Source organism: Bos taurus, chromosome 7 (genome assembly GCF_002263795.3).
Source record: "Bos taurus isolate L1 Dominette 01449 registration number 42190680 breed Hereford chromosome 7, ARS-UCD2.0, whole genome shotgun sequence".
NCBI lineage: Eukaryota > Metazoa > Chordata > Mammalia > Artiodactyla > Bovidae > Bos > Bos taurus.
This window is the reverse complement of record NC_037334.1, coordinates 82239942-82264299: the sequence shown is the minus strand read 5'-3', so window position 1 is coordinate 82264299 and position 24358 is coordinate 82239942. Positions and strand designations below refer to the sequence as shown.

General features: G+C 38.2%; 1 protein-coding gene across 2 annotated transcripts; it reads right to left on the bottom strand.

Moving 5' to 3' along the window:
* Positions 1 to 3555: 3555 nt before the first annotated feature.
* ATP6AP1L (ATPase H+ transporting accessory protein 1 like) lies at positions 3556 to 23979 on the bottom strand. 2 transcript variants are annotated; one of them, NM_001207027.1, is made up of 8 exons: positions 23834 to 23979; positions 22069 to 22134; positions 20116 to 20162; positions 19798 to 19859; positions 18087 to 18316; positions 12642 to 12692; positions 9265 to 9502; positions 3556 to 4000 (listed from the first exon to the last, which is right to left on the bottom strand). In NM_001207027.1, exons 1-8 carry the CDS (start codon positions 23926 to 23928, stop codon positions 3698 to 3700), a joined length of 1092 nt encoding a protein of 363 aa, NP_001193956.1. In that variant the 5' UTR covers positions 23929 to 23979; the 3' UTR covers positions 3556 to 3697. The 2 variants fall into 2 exon arrangements, with proteins under 2 accessions (NP_001193956.1, NP_001193957.1); NM_001207028.1 differs by lacking the exon at positions 22069 to 22134.
* Between the last annotated feature and the right edge of the window lie 379 nt (positions 23980 to 24358).

Below are 24358 nucleotides of genomic sequence, written 5' to 3'. Positions count from 1 at the left end.
TTCAAAAATTCTGACACTATGTTCCCATTGTATTTCTCAGTGCTATGGCAAAAGGAGTATCCTCCTCCTGTCCTTTGCAGAGGAAAACAGTTATGAGCATGGAGAACAGATTATACATGACAAATCCATTCCTATATCCCAATTTTCTAAGTTTAACTTTTTTTTTCCTCTATAGCATACCAAGAAATTTCTGGCCTATTTCATTGTATCTGATGCTGTTGAATTCAGATTATAATCAACCAACTGAGAAAGCTGTTAGAAATACTCTCAGCTGCTCAGTCAGCACAATCCAAAATCTGGTAAGAGAACCTATCTCAAAAGACTCAGCCTGGTCTAAAATTATATACCTCACTCTGAGCTAGTGCCTCCAGAACCCATTCGCACATATATTCCCTAAGTCTTATTCTGTATAAATTAGTAAATCTTGCAATTTTACTCTCCCATATTTGACTTTGCTATTGGTCCCCTGGGATATGCTAGAACACAACACTAGTTGTCTAGAAGCATTGAGGAAAATGGGCAGGGTAACTGTCTCTGGTAAGGTTATCAGAGGACCTTCAAGCAAGGCAAGGATAGTTTCATCTCAGAGAGGATGTTTCTGCTGCCAAGAAAAACTTAATGGAGTTTGGGAATTTTATATTCTTTAAGTTGTCTAAATTCTCCCAACAGTTACCATTTTGATTTCAATTTTCTATTTTGAAATAAATGTTCTCATGAGACCTGGCAAGGCTATGAATTCCACTTGCAAGGAAGTTTACCAATTTGCAGGATCAGACCTGTGTCTGATTTTCAACTACATCAGCCTTTTGATTGGAGAAGGAAATGGCAACCCACTCCAGTGTTCTTGCCTGGAGAATCCCAGGGACGGGGGAGCCTGGTAGGCTGCTATCTATGGTGTCGCACAAAGTCAGACATGACTGAAGTGACTTAGCAGTATCAGCAGCAGGAAGGAAGGGTGGAGAAGACAATGGCACTCCACTCCAGTACTCTTGCCTGGAAAATCCCATGGGCGGAGGAGCCTGGTAGGCTGCGGTCCATGGGGTCGCTAAGAGTCGGACACGACTGAGCGACTTCACTTTCACTTTCAAGAGATCCTTGCAGATCAGTTATATAGACACTCCCTGGATTTTATACCATGCCTTGAGCTGTGAATTTACAATCTTGAGCTATCATTTTCTTTCTGTAAGCCCTGCAACACAGCCAGAAAGAGCTAGCCTACCTTTCACGGTGATCACCATGCCTAAGGTGAACGTGAAGTCGCTCAGTCATGTCCAACTCTCTGCGACCCCGTGGACTGTAGCCTACCAGGCTTCTCCAGTCCATGGGATTCTCCAGGCAAGATTACAGGAGTGGTTTATCATTTCCTTCTCCAGGGGATCTTCCCGACCCAGGGATCGAACCCAGGTCTCCCGCATTGGAGGCAGACGCTTTAACCTCTGAGCCACCAGACCATGCCTAAGGTAACTATATATATATACATACAACCTAGTTTGCCTGGAGTGATCCCGTTTATATCTGTTATCTTAGAATGGTTAATGACATTCATTTTCACTTTCAAAAGTGTCCCAGCTTGAACAATAAATTATGTTGACCCTTCATGTATCTACAGTCCCTCACAGCAGCTGTTTCTACCACCAACGGACACTCAAGGCAACCATAATTAATTTTTTATGGAATGGTATGGCGATCAGTTTCCCATCCTCTAATGCTAACAAATCCCACCCTGATTTAAAGCTAAAGAGAGTCAGATAATCAATCGTAGATTCCTGTTTTCTTGAAGGTGTGTTCCCTGCAATCACCTTTGTTACAAGTAAGTACATAAATCAAGACTCCTTGTTGCAGACTAAAGAATCTATCCAGCTATTAAAACAGAAAGAATGCAGATCAACCATGCTTCAATTAAAAAACAATTAGTAATTCACTATAGACTAGTAGGAACTTACAGAGTTCTGAGAGGGCTGCAACCAAATCTACATTCACAACCAAGAATAACGCAACCAAAAGAAATGTCCAGGAGAAGGAAATGGCAACCCACTCCAGTGTTCTTGCCTGGAGAATCCCAGGGACGGGGGAGCCTGGTGGGCTGCCGTCTATGGGGTTGCACAGAGTCGGACACAACTGAAGCAACTTAGCAGCAGCAGCAGCATGAGTAAGTGCCTACTTCAATTGTGAATTAATGATGGCTTAAAATATTACATTTTTGCAAATAAAACTCAACACTGAGAGCTGCTCAAGAGCAGGAATACCTTGTTTTATTCTTGGTATCCCCAGTTCTTAGTATGGCTTCTGATTTAGAGCAAGTGGAGGTTAATAAATGTACAAATGGAAAAAAAAAAAAAAAAAAGAAATGTCCAACAAGAGACCGTTTTATCAATCCCACAGTCATTATCATTTACACTTGGCATCAAAGGTGACTCTAGACTATAGACCCATCACCCCAGACCACAGCTGCCCAAAGGATCCAATGTCTCTGTGCATCACTCCCTACCCCACATTGTTCTCAGATGCTTTTTAATTTTTGGACAGGGTGTCTTAGTAGAACCTAGTTCATGTGTGAAACCCTAGGTAAGGAAATGCAACGTAGCTTTCACACAGAAAGCATATTAGAAACGCTTCGGTAAGGATGCAGAGTGAGCCATTCTTCAGTATAACAAGAACTGAAAAGCATTATGGGGAAATCCATGAGGAATAAAATGATTATAACATTAGTGGTGGTTCCAGAATTTCTATTAGAAAAGAGTTTGGGGGAAACTCTCTCATGGGAAGGGGGCTTGGAGCTGTGTTTGCATAGCGCACATTGGTTTCACTTAGCTTAGTTGTTTATTTCAAGCGGTACCTAGGAGAGCTAATGGAAGTCTAAATCAGACAAAGGAGGCAAGCCCTGGCACCAGAATTAAATAAGAAAGGTAAGATCCTGCCAAGATTATTATTGGTCCTTCAGAGACTGAACTGGGCTGCCTCTGAAGAGCAGAGCAAATGTCAAGGATGCCCTTGAATAAAGTATTCCACCACATTGACAGGAGTCTTCCCTAAACAGTTCTGTGAAAGAGGGAGAAAAAAAAAAAAGGACTACTTTTTAAAACAAAATTGGGATATAACTTCTGAAAAATGCAAACTATGTTAAAAAATGTTAAATTCTGAACTTCCAGATAACCTTATATTTATCATTTATATATTTATCACATCCAAACTGGCACAGGCAAGGAGGACCAAGTGTGTTTTCCCTTCTCTATATTGCATCATTCTCTTTTATGGCGGGGGTGGGGGGGGGTGGGGGGCGTGGGGGGTGGTGGTTTAGTCACTAAGCTGTGTCCGACTCTTGCTAACCCATGGTTTATAGCCCACCAGGTTCCTCTGTCCTCGGGATTTCCCAGGCAAGAATACTGGAGTGGGCTGCCATTTCCTTCTCCATTTTTGGGGGGGAGGTGTCCCTAATTTGAAATATTCTTCTACTGTCAAAGCACCTTGGGGCAGCAATCATATTTATCTCTGTGAGATTAAGATGCCTTTTTCATTGCTCCAAGTCTATCTAAGAAAGACAGTGGACGCTCCAAAATGTATTTTTTGCATGTATTTCCTTTTTATAAAAACCAAGACTTTTGGTGAAGACCTTGTATCACAAAGAAAACAGCATAGAACACAAACAACTCCTTTCGAAGCCTACTGCAGACCTTCTGAGGGAAAGGGAGCTGTGCTGTTAAACATAAATTTTGCAGATCTGTTGGCTTCTCAGTTCATAGCATTCAGCTCCCTGGCTCCTCAGCAGCTCCTTCTCTTCTGCCGTGTCTTGAGATGTCAGCTGGGGGAAGTGGGCCGGGGAGGCAATGAGGTCATAGTGCCGGTCCAGATAGCGCAGGTAGATGAGCATGTGCAGGGCGTAGGCCAGGACCAACAGCAGCAGCAGAGACATCACCAGGCCGATCAGAATGGCTGGCGAGAAGGAAGAGGTGCAGTCTCGGGCCTTGGCAAACTGTCCCCCCTTGATGGGAAAGCCTTGGATCTGTCAGGAGACAGAAAAGAGCTAAAGTGGCGTACTCTTTTTCTTAGAAGATCTACTTAAGAGCTTGGCAAGGAAGGGGTTCTGGACCCTGATTACTTAAATTTAAATACTGGGCCATATTCGCTGAATAATCTAATCACATTATCTAAAAAATGCTAGTGAAACTTAATTTTAAATCAAGGCTGATCCAGAAACTCTGGGGTATATGGTTGTCATAATTAGGAGGCCAGTGAAATTCAAGGCCCTGAAATAAATTCTCTTTTAATCTGATCCTTAGTTCATCTAAAACCAAAATGTCTGGTGTCTCTAAAATTCAAAAAGTCTACTCAAAATTTTACAAGTGTTAACATAAATTTCACAAAGAATATTCTCAGTTCCTCTGCCTTTGATTCTGCTGACAGTAAGTAGATAGGAAGAGTCTTTTAGGGGCCAACGTCATGATTCCTAGTGAGGTCAACTATAGATAACAAAAGCTAACACTCACTGAAGATATTTATTTTACTTACCAAACACTGCCTCATTTAATACTTACAAAAGCCTATGAATAAGTTACCATTTTACCCTAGTTTATGGATGAGGAAACAGGTACAGAAAAGTTAAGCAACTTGTCTGGAGTCACACAATATTAAGTTCAGTGACACTGTAATTCAAACCAGGCAGTCCGGCTTCAGAGTCACTTCTTGGTTTACAACTCTGGAACTCCTGGTATATTGTGTCTCTTCTTCCTCCCATCACTAACTCTCCTTCTTTATCAGTCGTACCATGCAATCTTGGTACTATTTTTGGAAGAGCTATATACCCTTTTGTAATCTGCCCAGAAAACAGAAAGAAAAGCTTTCTCATATATACAAATGAGGTGATTTAATTAATTAGAACTAAGAGAGGTTCAGGGCTTCCCAGTTGGCTCTAGTGGTAAAGAACCCTCCTGCCAATGCAGGAGACATAAGAGACAAAGGTTCAATCTCTGGGTCAGAAAGATCCTCTGGAAGAGGGCATGGCAACCCTTTCCAGTATTCTTGCCTGGAGAATCCCATGGACAAAGGAGTCTGGCAGGCTACTGTCCATAGGGTCTTACAGAGTCTGATACAACTGAGGTGACTTAGCATGCATGCACACACAGGAGAGATTCAACTCAACAACTGGCCCCAATATCTAAGTACCATCACAATGAGAGAAACAGGAGCTACAGAGTCTACAGAGTAAGACTCAAATAAGAATAATCGTTTGTGGAAGGCAGCTTTCACATTCAGCTGGCTTTTAGAATATAATCACCAATAGTATTACCTCATTCAATCACCTATGTGGTTTAAAAGAAAATTGAATTATCCACGAATGCTTTATTGAGGATTCATTGTTATGTCTTAAGGGGGCTCCTTAGCATTTTCTATGTTAAAATGATTGTAGCCCCCCTATCATACCATAGAACTATTGCTCACCCAACTATTAATATCTGTGCTTAGACTGAGCCAAAACAACTCCTGAAGGAGACTCTTGGCCTAGCTTTTGGGATACTTGGCCTGCCCACTCTGTGAAGAGGCAAAGTGACCTCCTCAGGCACAAGCCTGAAGAGTCAAGCTACTCAATGATAAAAGATGGCCTCGTTTGATGCTACTATGCTGTGCTTAGTCACTCAGTCATGTCTGACTCTCTGTAGCCTGCCAGGCTCCTCTCTCCATGGGGATTCTCCAGGCAAGAATACTGCAGTGGGTTGCCGTGCCCTCCTCCAGGGGATCTTCCCAACCCAGGGATTGAACACAGGTCTGCTGCATTGCAGGAAGATTCTGTACCATCTGAGCCACCAAGGAAGCCCAAGAATACTGGAGTGGGTAGCCTATCCCTTCTCCAGGTGATGCTACAGCTCCAGCCAAAGAGAATGTCCTCACATGGACTGCCACTTAATTCTTAAGACTTTATTGAGAACAGTATCTGTGGAGGAGGCCTGAAGGATATGCTGTCTATCCATTTTCTGGACTAGAGGTTGCAGATCCTCTCTATCTAGTCCACAGGTGAGTTCTGTTTGCTCCTAATATCCTAAAAGCCTCCCCCAGGAAGCTAGGTTTCTATCTTTAATCAAAAAGTCAGAAGATCTGGCAATATTGGGCTTGCATTCCTACAAAGCAAAAATCGTCTGGGGTTGAATAAAATATACTGCTTGTAATGCCGGCTACACTTTGCCACAGTCCCTAGCTGGCCTGCCTGAGGTATCTGAGTTCAGCATGAATGTGACTTCACTCTATTCCTAGAACAAGACAGAGCAGCAAAGCTGCGTATGTGGAATGCAGCCTTTTGCATACGTACCTGAAGCCCCATCACCACTGCCTCTTCCCTGGACTGGGCTTGACTTCTGCATCTGCCCACACGAAAGGTGTTTTACAAGGTTCGCCTCCGACGCCCAGTGCTCTGTCCACTATGAGGCTGCTGTTGAGGATGTTGGCACCCATCACACACAAGGATGGATGTGCTTGTCACTGCACATTTTCAGTAGCCTTGTGGATCCCATGAACATGTGAGGGGTGAGTCCTTCTTATGCTGGCTGCTCAAAAGCTTCCAAGCCAAATTACTGTGCCGCTTCCAGCCAGGGCAGACAGATGGTTGTGTGCTTTTGTGTACCAGCTTTACAGGATTTAACTAATCTATTCTATTATTCTTCCCATTTTTTGTTTTGTATTTTTATTGGAAAATATACATGAAATCTACCATTTTAAACCATTTTTAGGTACAGAGTTCACTGGCATCAAGTACATTCACATCATGTGCAACCGTCACCACCATCCATCTTTGCAAAAACCCATCTGTACCCACTAAACACTAACTCTCCAGTCCCCTCTTCCCCTAGCCCCTAGTCACTGCCATTCTACTTTCTGTCTTCAAATGTGACTACTCTAGTACCTCATAAACAGAATCATACAAACATTTGTCCTTTTATGTCTGGTTTATCTCACTCAGTATAGTAACCTCAAGGTTCATTTATGCTGTTGCATGTATCTGAATTTCCCTCCTTTTAAAGGGAAGGCTAAATAATAGTCTTTTGTATGTATATGCTAGATTTTGTTTTTCATTCATCCACTGACAGGCATTTGGGTTATTCTCATTTTTTAGCTATGGTCAATACTGTTGCTATGAATACAGAGTGCACAAATATCTGTTCAAGTGCCTGTTTTCAATTCTTTTAGGTATATACCCAGAAGTGGAACTGCTGAATCACACTGTAATTTTATGTTTAATTTTTTGAGGACCTAGCACACTGTTTTCCATGGTGGCTGCACCATTTCACATTTCCAGCAGCAATGTACAAGGGTTCAAATTTTTCTACCTCCTTGCCAATAGCTGTTATTTTCAGTTTGGGAGATTTTTTTAAATATAATAATATAATATTATTAATATTCATCCTAATATCCTAATATAATATAATAATATTGTAATGCCAGCTACACTTTGCCTAACATCCTAATATAATATAATAATATTATTTATAATATTATATAATATATAATAATATTATTTATAATATTATATAATATATAATAATATAATAATCATCCTAATTGATGTGAAGTGGCTTGACTCTTTTTCAAAATTACTTTTCTTGAAGTATTCTATAGTCATTTTAAGTCATTTCTGGACCAAGGTGGAAGTATAAATCAGTTAATTTTGTTCTAATTAGGAAAGATTATGTGTGAGTTAGTCCTTTTTTCATGATTACCTCTTCATTGCCCTTTCTGCCTGCTTCTTTTTTGAAAGGGCAGGAGAAAGAAATAGATATAATATATACTTTATAAGTATTATACAAATAGATACATACATTATATGTATTACAAAGTATCTTTGGAGCTAGACAGTCCACAATTCAAATTCTGCCTCTACCATTTACCAATTATACCACTTTGAACAGTTTTGTAATCACCAGGGTTTCAGTCATCTCATTTGTAAAACAGGGATAATACCAGCTATCTTGCAGCATTATGGTAAGTTTTTAAGACAAAGTATGTAATATAATTACAACATTGCCACTGTTAATCCATGCTGCTGCTGCTGCTGCTAAGTCGCTTCAGTCATGTCCGACTCTGTGTGACCCCATAGATGGCAGCCCACCAGGCTCCCCCGTCCCTGGGATTCTCCAGACAAGAACACTGGAGTGGGTTGCCATTTCCTTCTCCAATGCTTGAAAGTGAAAAGTGAAAGTGAAGTCGCTCAGTCGTGTCCGACTCTTCGCGACCCCATGGACTGCAGCCCACCAGGCTCCTCCGTCCATGGGATTTTCCAGGCAAAAGTACTGGAGTGGGGTACCATCGCCTTCTCCGTAATCCATGCTAATCCATGCCTAATGCTAATCCATGCCTAACATGGTCCTGGGTGTTGCCGCATATATTAGGCCATGAATTCTTTACATCCATAAAGATAGGTCAGAAATCAAGAGGGTGGAGAAGCTCAGCCCAAATTACTGAGAAGTTAACTCAAAACCATGTCTTTCGAATCCTGAAATGGAAAGCCCTTCCCTACCCCCAAACAACCACACCACACTTCTCCAAGCTAGGGGCAAGGGGAATAAATATACATTTACATATGGAAAAAATCAAGAAGTACTCAGAAAAGGGACATGTAAAACCCTGCCTATTTCAGTGAGTTAGAAGAACAAGTTAAGCTGTTTTAACAGGTAAACAGGATGAAGTTGACAGATGTCTCTCAGCCTGAGATTCTGGTGGTGAAAAGGAACCTCTTGTGTCTCCATGACTTTCCCCAGATACTTTCAAGAGGATCTTTGGGATATGTTTGACTCCCTGGCTGACAGTTCCATTCCTATGCCAAATGCCAAAGCTGTCATTCACACTGCAGATGTACTTCTTATCTGCCCTGATAAGATCACTACTCCTCTCCCTGAAGGAAATAAAATAATTGTCCGACAGTTCCTCTCCCCAGAAGGGCCTCTCACTCCAGGAAGTGTCAGTCACCAGGCTTCATGCCACAGCTTCACTCTGGCTTAGATTGCTGGCATTCCTCACTGATAATTACTAGGGACTGGAAAAACCAGAATGTAAAAGCAAGTTCTTGGGATGAGGGCATGGGGGGATCACTGTGCAAGAAGAGGAAATACTTGATCCTTTTCTATTTCATACCTTAGAAGATTAATAAGATAATTCATACCAATATTATTTTAAAGATATCTACTCCTTTCTTTTCCTTAAACGTCTATGTTTTCAAACACACGCTGAGTTTCTTTGGCACCAAACACACAGGGCCACTGAGCACAGGTTTTAATTTGTTACCTGGAAATCAACAAAAGTGACCTCCCACAGGCTTGACATGTCATTGGTGTCGCTGGGCAACAAGAGGGCATCGTATGCCTGCAGGCTGCTGACGCGCTGGCAATGGTAGGAGTAACTTGACGGAGCGTAAATGCCAGTTGCATTAAAAGTTGCTTGAATTGAGTTATTAAAAATAACCTCGACTCGGTGCAAACTATACCATCTCTGGATAGACAACTTGTAACTGGTAAGGGTGAATCTGAAAATGATTATAAAACAGTATTACCCCAAAAGCACTTTTACATTTGCTGACGCAGGGCATTGTCTACGAACGGTACAATTGCGCCCTCTTTTGTCAGGAAGTAGAACTGGTTCAGAAAGAGGCTTTACTTTCTAGCTCCAAACTAGAGCTCTTCGTGGGCAGGAATGAAACCAATTAACAGAGCAGCCCCCAAAAGTAAGGAAGACAAATTCTTACAAAAGGGGAAATACAACACTCTTTGTGTTTTTTTTTTCTTTTTTTTTAATTAAAATAATTTTATTATTGAAAAAAATCTGAAAATTGAGTTGACAATAATACAGAATTAACTAAATAAATAATGGTCAAAAATAAAAGTAGTAGTTCTTACAATGTGTCAAGCATCTTTCTAAGTTCCTTATGTGTATTTTATTTAATCTTCACTGCAACACCATGAGATAGATAGTATCTCATGATAATCTCAAGAATGATAATATCCTCATTTCACAGGTGAGAAATCTAAGATACAGAGGGGCTAAATGACTAACAAGTAAGCACTGGAGCATTGGAGCATTGGAGCTGGGCTTAGAATCCCATCTGAGACAAGAGCTCTTACTCTTAGCCATTTTGGAATGGAATAGTCTCTAGCAATACAAAAGGTGCAATATGCATATGTCATGATCACTCTTTTCATTAAAAAAAGTGTGACTGCATAGAAAAAAATTCTAGAAAGATATCAAAATGTTAATGTGACTATTCATTTTGCTATACACATGAAACTAACACAACATTATAAATCAACAATATTTAAATTTTTAACAAGAAAGCAGCTGAGATCAGTATAACTCAGGGTAAAAGCGTGGGCTTTATTCTGGCTTTGCCCACCTGGAGTTTACGTTCCCGCTCCCTCTGGGAACGGCAACTTGGTGTATTAGGGCTGACCCTCTCCCCTCTCAGTGAAGTCTATCTGGTCCTGCCAGTCAGTGTACTGCAGCCATTTAATCATTGTGATTGGTTTAGAGAGGGCATACACCCCAGGCAGGGTCGAGAAGATGCAGTCCTGGTGCTTCTGCTATGGCTATGCTATAGCATCGGGCAACAGAGCTCTTTCATATTGCTTAAGTGAATAACTGCCAGCTGGCCACCGTCTTGCCAGCCTGAGAGTGAAGCTGACACAAGGACAGCAGAGCCAAGAGATGGAGAAAGACGCTGCCCTGGTGAGGTCAGTTAAACGTCTAAAGCTAACATTTTCAATCCTATTCATCGATCAGTTACCTTTTGGCTTTATGCAGCCAAAAGAGTTCTCACAAATACAGTTCTTATTAGTGGTAACGATAAGGGCTGTTCAACAACCTCTCTGGGTCTAGCTTTCCTTATCTGTAAAATAGGCTGGGCTTGTCTAAGTTGAAAGGCATGCTTGGCGAGTGTCCTGTGTGGGCCTGGTGCTGTAAAACATTCGATGTTATCTAGGACACCTGCAGCTCACCCTGGGCTCCTGACTCAGATACAAAAAGGTTTCTTAAGGGATGCAATTGAGCCTGGCCACCCCTGTCCACCGCAATAATCCCACCGAAAACGCTGAAGGCCAGAAGGTGGTGGACATCTCAGATGGGACTGGAGTCAGACATTCCAGAGCAGACCGCAAGAGCCATTCCCAGAAAGGGTAAGCTGCCTCTGGAATCCCCGGAAGTGATTCTCTTGAGCTAGGGCTACAGTAGAGCCTGCCACGTTGTCTGCAGCCCTGTTTCAGATAACGGCCTGAGACTGTTCTGACAGCCTCAGTGAGGTGGAAGCAGTGACACACCAATGAAACTGTTCAAAAAATCCTTCAAGACATGCATCTTGTCTCCAATCCCCCTTTCTTTCTTTCTTTCTTTTTGCCTCTAACCTAGCATTTCCTATGTTTAAATTTAGAAAGCTCTTTTCTCAATATCTGCTTGCATATCATGGGATACTAATGTTTCATTGGTCATAATTTAGAACATACATGCCATCATCTTTCAGAGAAACCTTATAAGGAAAATAGAATCTCACACGGTGGCCAAACACATATAAATATCTGTTTGATATAGGAATGGGGAATATTTTTTATTCAAATAACACTTTTTTTTTTACCTTGAGGAAAGTAGCCACATAGCTTTATCATCAGGAAAAAGATTGTAATTTTAAAGCATTAGAGAAAAGATGGTGGAATAGAAGAACCTAAGCTCATCTCTTCTCACAAAGACACCAAAATCACATCTAAGTGAAGAAAAACCATCGACAAAAAAAAAAAAAAAAAGCCAGGAAATGACTGGTTAATCAAAGTCACCAAGTACAGCATTTTTCTTTAAGAGCATATCTTCACAGAAACTTCAATATACAAATTTCTACTGTGAATCTCCAAGAGGACATGGTGTGCAGTGTTTCTCAAATGCATTTAACCATAGGACCCCCTTTCTGGGAATTTTATAAACATTTACACAGAGCAAAAGTGCTCCACAGAACACAGCTTTGCAAAAGATTGCCCTAGCACAATCTGTTGGTTTTTCAAGTAATGTTAAAGACACAGGTGTTTGTCTCCACTAAAAGGCTGGTCCTGTACGAAAGGAAACATTATAATTTTATAAGAAAAAATGTAAATACCTTCAAATTGCTCCCCATTCCTGAAGTTGTTCCTAACTGCTTGCTAAGCCACCGTTAGCAGAGGTATTATTCCATACATAAACACAGAAAAATATAGACCTATGTTGATTGTCTGCTGGGGAATTCAGCTAACAGAGAATTTTTAGTTACTGTTAAGTTGTAAGTGTGACTCAGTTGTAAGCTATGTAGAAAATAACTTGAAACTAGAGCCTCAGCTCTGGAGCTTTAAACATATTTTATTCTTTGCTCAGAGGAAAGAGGTATTACAGTCTCAGATTTGTATATTTTCTAGGTCACTAAAGGACGAAGGAAAAAATACAGATGCTTTGGTACTATAGAAACTAAAGAAAGTATTACTATAGGATCCCATCGTAACACCACTGACTTGTCAGTGAAATTAGATAAATGTGGCATTTCGTGTGTTACAGTGCTTATCACAGCAGGCCCTTGATACATATATGTGGAATGGATAAATTATATGGAGCTAATCTGGAGTTTTGAGCCTATGGTATTACAAAGTGGTATCCATACCTACCTTATATCAAGACCTCTGGGATTTTCAGCATCACCAAACTTCAGAGACAACCTAAGAAAACAGAAATACAGTCTATCAAGATAAAAATAACCCTTACTCCACACTGTACTAAAAAATCGCCCCCAAATGGATCACAAGTCTAAATGTAACAACTAAAACTATAAAACATAGAAGAAACATAAGAAAACATTTTTGCAATCTTGGGGTTGGAAAGTTCCTTGAAAAAAATATGAAAAACTGATAAATTTATATTAAATTTTTGAAACTTTTGCTCTTCAAAAAATAATGTTAAGAAAATGAAAAAGGCAAGTCATAGAATGGGAGAAAATACTCACAACATATATACCAAAAAATCTTGTATCTTAAATACAGCAAATAGCACTAACAACTCAATAAGGAGACAATTCAACTTTAAAATGTTCAAAAGATCTATTTCACAAAGGAAGACATACAACCAACCAATAAATACATGAAAAGATGTCAATATCATTAGTCATCCAGAAAATACAAAATAAAACTACAATAAGATGCCGTGGTACAGTAATCAGTATGGCTAAAACTTTTTTTTAAAAAAAGCCCACTCTTAAGCTTTTACTATCTATATTTAATCACATTTTTCTGAAAGTTAACATAAGATTTCCTGGAGCAGAAACAGATTATTACTAACTCAGAGCAATAACCATATTGATTCCCCTTTTAGCCCAGTTCTTCCCCCTCCCGAGAACCAGATGTCATCCTGCACATACAGGGATTTATAACGTAGGTGAGGAATACTAAAATTATGAATCTGGAAGCTCATATTGGAGGGCTTTCTTTTTCATCTCCTGCGAGAAGGAGAGAAACATTTACTTCCTTAGCGTCAGAAATTTTCCTTGGGAAAATAAAAGTGTATGAGTTATATTATTAGTCTTTGAATAGAAGCAAACAGCTCATTATAAAGGAAACAAATGGCTGCATGTCTAATACCCATGTATGTAAATAAATGTCTCCAAGGAGATTATAAGAAGCCTCGGGGTTTACAAATCCTGGAATATCTCAGTGGCACTAGCTTCCTTACTTCTTGACATGTAATCACATTCCTCTGAGGAGGTACATCTCTTACCAAGATTTATCTTTTAACCCAAATCTCAGCAAAATTTGTTCATAAATTGCTAACCATACAGAAACATTAATAATATTTTCTTTATAGTCTGACACTGACCATACCTAAGGTTAGGAAGGATGTGAAGTAGCTGGAACGCTCATACAATGCTGGTAGGAAGGCAAATGCTATAACTACAGTTATAGCTATAGTTAAAAAAACAGTTTGGCAGTTTCTTAATAAGCTAAACATACACATGCTATATGATCCAGCCATTCCACTCCTAGATATTCACCTAAGAAAAATGAAAATATATGCTCCTACAAAGACTTGTACATGAATGTTCAGAGCAACTTTATTTGGAAAGTTATCTAAAAACTGGAGGAAAAAACAAACTTCCATCAAGAAGTAGATGGATAGATAAACTGTGGTATATCCATACAAAGGAGTACTTACTACTCAGCAATAAGAAGAAGCATACCTTTGACACGTGCAACAACATAAAAGAATATAAAAATCGTTACACTGAGTGAAGGAAGCCAGACTAAAAAAAAGAGTGTACACTGTTCTATTATAGCTATTAATATACAAAATTCTAGAAAATGCAGACTAATCTACAATGACAAGAGGCAGAACAGCAGTTATCTGGCAAGGTGGGAATGCACAGGGATGGATTACAGAGGGGCACAAGGAAACTTCTGAGTGTGATGAAAGTGTCTGCTATCTTGATTGTGATGATGGTTTCACAGATACAAGCATATGTCAAAACAGACCAAACTGTATAACTGAAATATGTGCAGTTTAGTGTATTTCATTTAAATTTCAATCGGGTTAAAAAATAAGGATGATGAAATGCTGAATACAATTGAAATGGGAAAATGTGAGAAATTTAGATATATGAAGGATGATGCTGATATGTGACGTTGTAACATCGAGAAGTTATACTACCTCAATATACAGTCTAAAAAATCAAAGTCGATGTTTATAAAATATCCAATTACAAGTTTGAGAAAACTCACACAAATATAATCTCATAATTCAGTCACACTCACCAAGAAACAGAAATGTCAGTGACTGAGCTCAAGTTTATCTTCCTACTACTTACGGAGAAAGGGAAGGAATATTTATAAAATAAACCATATTAAAAAGGTCACTAAAAGAAATATCTTTATTTCATAACATCATGAGCTTAGATACCTTAGAAGCACTAATTTACACTTTATAAGCTAATTTGCTCACTAAAGCAAGTTTTCAAGAGAATTTTTCTCCAACAGTATTCTGATAATCTGTTACAAATGACTAAAAACACTTTAAAGAAATGAAATGCATTTGTTAGACTGTACTTTATAAATTTGACTGGTTACTTGCTGCTGTTGCTGCTCTAAGTCACTTCAGTCGTGTCCGACTCTCTGCAACCCCATAGACAGCAGCCCACTAGGCTCTTCTGTCCCTGGGATTCTGCAGGCAAGAATACTGGAGTGGGTTGCCATTTCCTTCTCCAATGCATGAAAGTGAAAAGTGAAAGCGAAGTCTCTCAGTCGTGTCCAACTCTTAGTGACCCCATGAACTGCAGCCTACCAGGCTCCTCCATCCACGGGATTTTCCAGGCAAGAGTACTGGAGTGGGGTGCCATTGCCTTCTCCGTCTCTCCAGCTAATGAACTAAATAAAGTTCAAAGCAGAGCCATGTAGTGTCCACTCAGATCTCTGGTGGAGCAGCTCAACAGCCCCCATGCTTCTGATGCCCCAAGAGCTTTCTCCAGTAGCCCTGGTTTCAGTGAAAGCTGTTAACATGCTCTGCGGCAGAGTAAACGACAGGAGGCCTGTTTTCAACAATGTAAATTCAGCAATCATTCAATGAGATTCTTTGATGTGTCAAGCCATGCACCATAAAATTCACCATAAAGAGGAAATACAACCTAGGGACTCACTCAAAAAAGAGCTTCTTTTACTTTTCCAAGCACCCTCTTCTCCCCATGTTTAAAGCAGATTCTGAATTCTTGAGACTATAATTGCCTAAATTCAAAATACACACAGATGCTGGGATTATGCTCTATTTGTAAGGCTTTCACTATTTAAAAAGACTTCCGTAGCAAATCTGTCTGCCAACAATTTGCTTTTCCCTGAACATGTTATTTCCAGGCACTAAAATGTGGTCATCTTTTTTTAATCTGTGCTTTTGACCTTACATGGTTATGTCTTTGCTTGGGTTTGTTCTTTCTGCAACTCCCTTTCTGATTCTTGAATATAAGATCTCCTTGCCAGCATGACAAAAGCATCTCACTAATCTGTGTAATTCACAGGAGTCAAGGACAGGGTCAGCAGCTGGTCCTTGAATGCCTCACATCCTGGGAAGCCTCCCACTTATGCCCTTGGTGGGCTCTCCAGCCTGCCTGCACACTCACCCGAGGACCCCAAAAGGTGGGTGATGCACACTTGGGACTCACCCACTAGAATTCTTGGGCAGTGACAAAGAAAAAACATCATTAATTTGTGTACTGCAAAAACCAAAGGTTCCCTTGGTCTCTCTACCAGGTAACTAGACACTACTTTACTCTAGTTATCATTAGTATCTTGGAAAAATAATACTAGAACTTTGAGTAGCACTTGACAAAGTTCTCACATGTACATTTCCTCATTTGATTTTCACACTCCTATTACATAGGGCCAAGAGAGGAGGGAAAATGGTGTTGTTAAAGATGTTTTAGACCCCAGCTCTATTACCATACAAGCTGTATGATCTTAGCAAGTTTCCTAACCTCATGAGCTTTGATTTTCTCACTTGAAACACAGGTGATAACTGTACCTGTGACTCAGAGACGTATTCACAAGAGCATTACAAGGGATAACAGATGACGTGACTGTGAAGTCCTCACAAGGTGCCTGACCAAGGCCAAGGGCTCAAGCCTCGTGAGTTGCTATTACCAGATGCCAGCATTGCCTTCTCACCCTACAGTGGCCCCTATTTGTAAAGTCACAGAGCTCACTGGCAGAACTGGACCTAGAAGCTAAGTTTTCATTCTTTCTGTCTCTAGGTTCCCAGTGATAATTAAAGTTTCTGAAGTCCAGCAAAAATCTGTGGTGCCCTGATCTTCCCCACAAACCCCCTGGGGTCAGGATAAATGGAATCAAGGGGGGCCAGTCAGCCATGGACAGGCAAGATGATCCTCAGGCAGTCAGTCTCTCTCCCTGCAGCTGACCACAAATAAAGAGCCCTGTAAGGAATTAATTAGAGCCTGAGGAAAAGTCCTGAGTGCTCAGCAATGTTGAAATCTCTTCAATAGTTGTGCTGTAACAGAATAAACGAATCTGGGCGGACTCTTGTTTTGCTTACAACTCCCTAGCTCTCTGATAAAGAGAGTCATTCTGAATAGCAATATACTTATTAAAACTTGCAATGTAACTTGTAAGTGTACATGAATATAATCCATTTTACCCATCATCAAGAATTTTTAAATGACAAGTTCAGAAATAAAAAAGTATTTCTATGAAGTATATAAGGAGAATACAGAGAAACACACACACATACACACACACCCACACAGAGCATGTTATGATTTTATACGAAGCATTCTGCCCATCTAAACCAGGCCAGAACAAATGCAGAAAATCTTCCAAAAGCCTCTGTTATACCAATAAATGTTGAAAGCAAGGAGTTGTATAGAATGCAAGTGAGATATGCCAGACTTCCTCCCTCTGGACCAAAACAAATACAAGCAAAACAATATTTGCTTGGATGACTGAAAAGCAAAGAAAGGCAGTGGAAACTAATTTCCTCTTCAAAAGGGATATGCTTATCTCAAGTGAAAAATAATTATTCTAATCATTTTTTAATGTTCTAAAGAATTCTCTGAAATTTTGCCCCTTGCACATTTGCAAACAGGCAACGTTCTACAACTTCAGAACACTTCCTAGAATCGAATACCTACCCTGGCTAGATAGAGTCAGCTTTCTCTGCTTTACCCACTAAAATATGTATGACTCTGCTCAGTGATATGGAATTTCCTCCCTGCTAGGACAAAAGTACTTTGACACTTTACATTTGGAGCTGACACAGAGCCTGGAATCCATCCACTCTTTCAGAATGAGTTTGGGAAGCTTCATTTTCAAAATTCTGATCTTCTACAAAGTACAATATAACAATTAGCTAGAGTGTTCAGAAGAAAATTACTGGGGAAAAAATAAGAAACTAAAACAACTGATTTCTAACCTGTTCTTTCATTTTAGACATTTACTCAGAAATGTATGTCATGGTCACGTACAAAAGAGCCTACTTTTACTTTCTGAAATGACAGCAAACTGGACCACCCAGTTAACAGGCTACACTCGCCCTAAGGACTTGCTCCAGCAAAGCAGTCAACTTACATGGCACTTTCTTCACTGCAGTTTGAGTTGCCAGCATCCACTGTTGCCTTCTGGCCAATAGCTTCATCTGTAAGGTCCAGCCAGGTCTGATTCTTAAATTTAATTGTTATTCTTTTGGCCCAAAACAGAATGCAGGGAATTCCATCCATGGAGACATTAACTGGGCTATGATGGCTGAACGCATTCCAAGGTTCTTTTTCTAAACGTCTGCTCAGATTGTAGTTGAGAGCCTAATGAACCCAATAAATTAAAGATATGAATTTGTTTCCATAGTACAGAAGGCTTCTTGGAAGCAAAAGAGCCAGTTCAAAGCCTGTTACTCTGCTAGCTCCTCAGCCCATGCTATTGTGGGTAAAAGGAGATGGGTAGACCTAACAAGCTTAAAAATATAGGTATACCTGAAGGTACATGAACCCAGTTCCACAAATTACAATGTATAATTTTTTAATCTTAAAACTTATAAAGTATACAATACAAAGAATGAATGCTAATATAACCTATCAATTTTAGGTAAAATTATCAGTTTTAACAAATGTAACAGTTTTAACACTGATTTAAAAGATTAAATTAGTGTTAGATTTAATTTAATCTTTTATATAAGTATTAGATCAAATCTATTTTAAAGATTCTAAATATAGAGAAAATTAGAAATGGTGTGGGTTGTAGATTGAGGAAGTATATGGGAATATCCTCTGCTGCTGCTGCTGCTAAGTCACTTCAGTCATGTCCGACTCTGTGCGACCCCATAGATGGCAGCCCACCAGGCTCCTCCATCCATGGGATTTTCCAGGCAAGAGTACTAGAGTGGGGTGCCATTGCCTTCTCTGATCCTCTACTTTTGTTCAATTTTCTTTCTATAAACCTAAAACCACACAAAAAAATGTCTACTAATATTTCAAAAAAATTCACTAATGGCAGTAATCATCTCTAAAATAATTAGAACCCAAATAATTCAGAACTTTAAATAAATTAATATGTTAAACAAAGAAAACAAGAGGTTTATAGAAATACAACGTAATCCTCCAGACCATTAATGTCCAACAGGACATTCTGTGCTATTGGCTATTATGTACTGGAAATGTAGCCAGTGCAACTGAGGGGCTTAATTTTTAATTTTACTTAATATTACCTAAATTGAATTTAAATTTAAATAGCTGCATGTGGCTAGTGTCTACTGTCCTGGAGAATGCAGTTCCAGGTCATTTAATATACATAGTCTAGCAAGATATTCTAACCTTGTTCTACATCTTATGAAACCTTTTCAGATTTCTATGAAGCCCAAGACAATGCACTTTGGTGCATATCATTCTGGAGGTCACAAAAGCAATATTGATCTGAAAGAGGTGTTCACTTATCTAGATCAACTATTTCATACCAATAACTCCAGGTGTAAATAAAGATGAGAGAAATTAAACAGGCAGCAGCAACTCAAGTTATCAGTAACCAAAGATAAATTGTTACTATAGTGATCCTGTCTGGAAGGCAACAAAGTAAAACTGAATACTGTAATGAAAATACTATATATGAAAACAAGGAAAACTTCAGTGCTTTATCAACTATAAGATTACCATAACGTTTCCCGACCCAAAGTTCAACCAAGAATGTTAGTTGTTAACAGAATTGTTACTTATATTTTCACAGTGGCTCTGACTTGATGAAATGTGTTTACTCTTTTTAAATGATTCAGTCTAGCTTCCCAAAATATCCATACCTGTGTGATTGGCATCACTGTGAAATTCTGCACTGGCTTCACATCTCCACTATTCTGTCGATCTGCCAAATAAAATGACATGAGTACAAAGGCAAAATGTCACTGGTTTATTAATGTAATTGAGTGACAATAATATGCCAAGCACTGTAAAATGTACCAGGCTTGAGACTCTTTTGGCTCATAATTTAGAATACAATATTTAAGAGATTTTTCACATCAGAGACTCCAGGTGCAAGTACTAGTGTTCAAGGAAGCCCATCAGAGACAGAACCCTTCCTCAACTCCGGAGGGAACCATAAGGGCAGTTACAAGTCTTACCACTGTTTACAACCACTTCTTGATTTGAAGATGTTCGAGAGATGAAACTAGAAAAAAAAAAAAAAAGATGGTAGGTAAATATATACATTTTAGATTTTACATGAAATTTTAAGAAGGACATTTTGGTTTACTATATCTCAGAGAAGAGGAGGAGAATCACAGCCTATAAAACAGTTCACTTTTGAATAGTGAATTTCTGATTAAAAAGTAATAGTATATATGTTCTTCAAAGGAAATAAGGAAAAGACTGGAAATTTTAAATAAGAAAAAACCTTTAAAATATCAATCTTAATCTTTATTCATTGATAAACAGTCTACTCAAAGAATAGTATGCTAGACAAGCAGTATGCTAGACACTAAGGTTTAACCAAAATAAATAATAACCAAGAATACATTAAATAATTAAATTATAAAACATAATAAAATATTTTACAGTGAAATTGTAAACCATGTTGTACTGTTAGCATATTGAAGCAGAAATATTCAACCGTTTTTATTTAAAAAAAAAAAAAAAAGATTCTATTGCCAAAAAAGTATTTCTGAAAATTATGAAGATATAAATTATAATAGTATGTCCTTCCAGCATTTTACTCTACATACATGCACATACACCCTATACACAAATGTAATTTATTTTTTATATTATTTAAAAACAGATTTTTATAAACATACTATCTTAAAGCCTGTAATTTTTTACTTAAAAATATACATATTTTATGACATAATTTTAAATTTCATCTGGTATAACATCATATGAATGCATTAATATATTTAACTAAATCCCTATTAAGTATTTAAGTTGTTTCCAATTAATAATATTGGACATTACCTTGGATTATTTGTTCATAACCCTGAGAAGTCCCTTAAGATAAATTCTTAGAAGTGAAACTGCTATGTTAAAAGATATACATCTTTTTACCATGGAATATTGCAAACATACACAGATTTAAACAGAATAATATAAGCTCCCTCACCCTCCCTAAGTTCCTGTTCCCATCATCCAGCTTTAGTAATTGTCAAGTCATAACCAATCCATGTGTTCATTAATGAAAAGCTTTTACCACACAACACAGGCTTATTTTCATTTCAGTGACTCTATGGACATACAATAATGCTGGTGTACTTCTTTTTTCAGATAAACTCTAATTTGAATTGGCCTTGCCCACTCAACTAATGAGGCTTTAAGGGAAGCCATAATCTCAACCAAAGACAAAATACTCTACTCATGCATTTTCACTCACTACATGATCTCTGAACTAAAGTAGAACTAAAGGATTATCTGGTTAAAATTATCTGTGTGAACATACTAAGAAACATAGATTTTTAATTTAAAAAAAAGTAAACCTACGTTAGCACTAAAATATTCAGAAACTTTCCAGTAAAAGGGATCTCTGCAATATATGAAAAGTAACCAAGAGCCCTAGGCCTGCAGTGGCTGGTGCCATATTTTTGATTTACCAGGTGCTCCATTCAGTCTCCCAAGCACGCTTTCATGGAGGTGAAGGTGACGCAGCTCCTTCACGTTCTGCTCAGGACTGAAGACCATGTTCCTACGAAGGCCGACAAGGCCCTGAAAGGCCTTGGCCTTAGTCGTTGTGCTCATTCCCCCCCTCCTCTCTGGCTACAGCTACACTAGCATTCTTTAGTTCAATTCCCTCAATGCTTCATGTTCCCTTTTTCCCTCTTAAGAGTCTTAGTACCTGCTCTTCCCTCTTTCTGGAATATTCTCCAGCCTGTCCTTCCCCCTACCTCCTCATCACATCCTACATTTCCTCCAGATCACAGCTCAAATATTGCTCCCTCAGAAATGCTGTCCCTAACTTTTCAGACTAATTCAGGTCCCCCTATTATATGTGTTCCAGTTTACCATACTTTTCTTTCAAAGAACATTTCACAGTTTATCTGTAATAACACTGTGCATTTGATTAACGAGCGCCTCTGCTCTAGACTTACAGGTTCATGAAGGAAGAGACTTTATCTGTTTTGCCACCACTGCATAACCAGCACTTAGCATTGTGCCTATATAAAAATATCAAGTATTAAAAACCTATGTGTTACATACACAAATGAACTAACAACTTAATGAACAAACTTCCAAAGAGAAGTGGGAAATGGGAGATCACAGGAAATGCTGTGTGAAAGGGAAGAGATTTTCTTTTTAAGTATAAACCCAATTTCAGGAATGAATATGTAAAGGAAGAGGGATGATCCCTTCTTTCTCTAAGCATCGGAAACATGTATCAGGCTTAAAACACAATTATCCTTCCTAGAGACTTAAGGACCTTGAATTGCCCATAGAGGTGAAAAATATTTTAAATTCCAGATTTATGATTTGAAAGAACATTCACAAAAGAGCAACTGTTGTTTCTATCACAGTGAGTTAATATGCCATATTATTAGATACAAATGATGATTGATTTGTGTGATTTTTAAGGTCTCTTCTGAGGCTAAAATTATTTAAAACCATTAATACTGCTTCAAAAACTGAACTGGGATTTTTATAGTTTCTAGTGCACATTTTATCAGTGTAATACACAAATCAGTCACTTCTATATAAACCAGGTGAGGCAATATTACTAAGCTTTAACCACCTAAGGAGTATGGGTCACTTAAATTACTTGAAAGTGAACCTGAAGGAAAGAACTAATTGATTTGGAACGTGGGAAAACAGATGTTAAAAAATGCCTGTCCTTAGTGTTTTTATTAGCTGATGACTTAAGAATTCCTTAACACAAGTTTTGGCAGATGATCCTGCTTGACACTTTTCTTTGTGGTCACACTAACCCCCAACAGATTTGTTGTGATTGCACATAATGAGTAATTGGGAGACATGACATAAGTTAATTGCTATTCAGATTTTGAATATTCTTCTTTATAGAGAAATCTCTATATGTTCCCTTATATGGTATAGAGAGAAGCCAAAAGGACAAAGGAAATAGAAACCGATATTTTGCTTGTTAGTTTTAAGCAATGTGTACTCCACACAATTACCATCTCCTACTAGGTAAAATGATTTAACATCTATTCTTTGGGGGACAGGTTATATATTTCTTAGTTTTTAAATTTTGCTTACTCTCTTCTCACATAAAAACAGCAAGATAAACTGAAATTAACAGTACTTATGAGTATAAAAGAAATATGAACACTGATTTGAGTCATTTTCTCATATATTTCGATATGTAATACAAATGTTTTTTGGATACTTTTATCACATAAATAAATCCTCCCTCTTATAATAAAGACTATATTTTATCTCATCTATAAACTCTAGTTCAATGATTTTAGTAACTATCAAATGATCTAATCTAGTATATCTGTTTTGAATTGTTAACAAATGTAGCTGTGCAACAACATAAAAAAATTTTTTTATAACAATATATGTTTTTATTTTAATTTATTGAAATCTAGTTGATTTACAATATTGGTTTCAGATGTGTGAAGTATTAAATCAATAATAATTATTACTCCAGTTTAAGCTATTACAATATAACTATATTGCTCTGTGCTACACAATATATCCTTGTTGTTTATTTGTTTGTTTTTAAATCCTTAATTGAAGTGCAGCTTATTTACAATCATTGTATTAGTTTCAGGTATACAGCAAAGTGATTCAGTTATTTATCTATATATCTATCATAAAAAATTACAGAATCATCTAATTTCACACTTGGACTGAAGTTCACAGATGCATTATATTTAAAGACGTGCAGTTACTCACCTTACATTCTTCCTGGAAAGTATCTGGTCCAAAGTTAGTGAAAATCCGATACATAAAAAAATAAGTGAAAAACTAAACAAGATTTTTCTTCCCATCAAGAAATGAATCTGTTTCTTCAAACTAGGCACATCTGTTAATTCATAAATGCAAACCAAGCAGAGGCAGTACTTTTTATGTCTTGTGACTAATACATTCATCCAATAAAAAGAGAGCATTCCCAGGATGTATTATGTGTGGAGAAGGGTGGAAGGAGGAGCCTGATACTGCTGAATTTAGAGTATAGAATGAAACTAATGGATCTGTTTTGGTTCTTCGATTATTCATCTCAATGAAAGATTATTAAGCTCTTTTTAGAAATTGGCATAGTTTTGGTACTCTTAAGAATCTCATTATACTTTTCAGGAATTTATTAAATTCTCCTCAAAAATCTATGAATTATACAAATATCATATGCATTTTTCAAGTGACTAAGTAAAACTCCCTGAGGTTAACCTAATTTTACATATGTGTCCTAATACATAGTTT

Excerpts from the sequence above, each read along its gene's own strand:
- ATP6AP1L (NM_001207027.1), bottom strand. The coding sequence starts at position 23,928 with ATGGGAAGAAAAATCTTGTTTAGTTTTTCACTTATTTTTTTATGTATC. Across the intron at positions 19,860-20,115 it reads AGAAGTGGTTGTAAACAGTG|ATCGACAGAATAGTGGAGAT; the intron begins GTAAGACTTGTA and ends TTTATTTGGCAG. Across the intron at positions 4,001-9,264 it reads TCACTTTTGTTGATTTCCAG|ATCCAAGGCTTTCCCATCAA; the intron begins GTAACAAATTAA and ends GTCTCCTGACAG.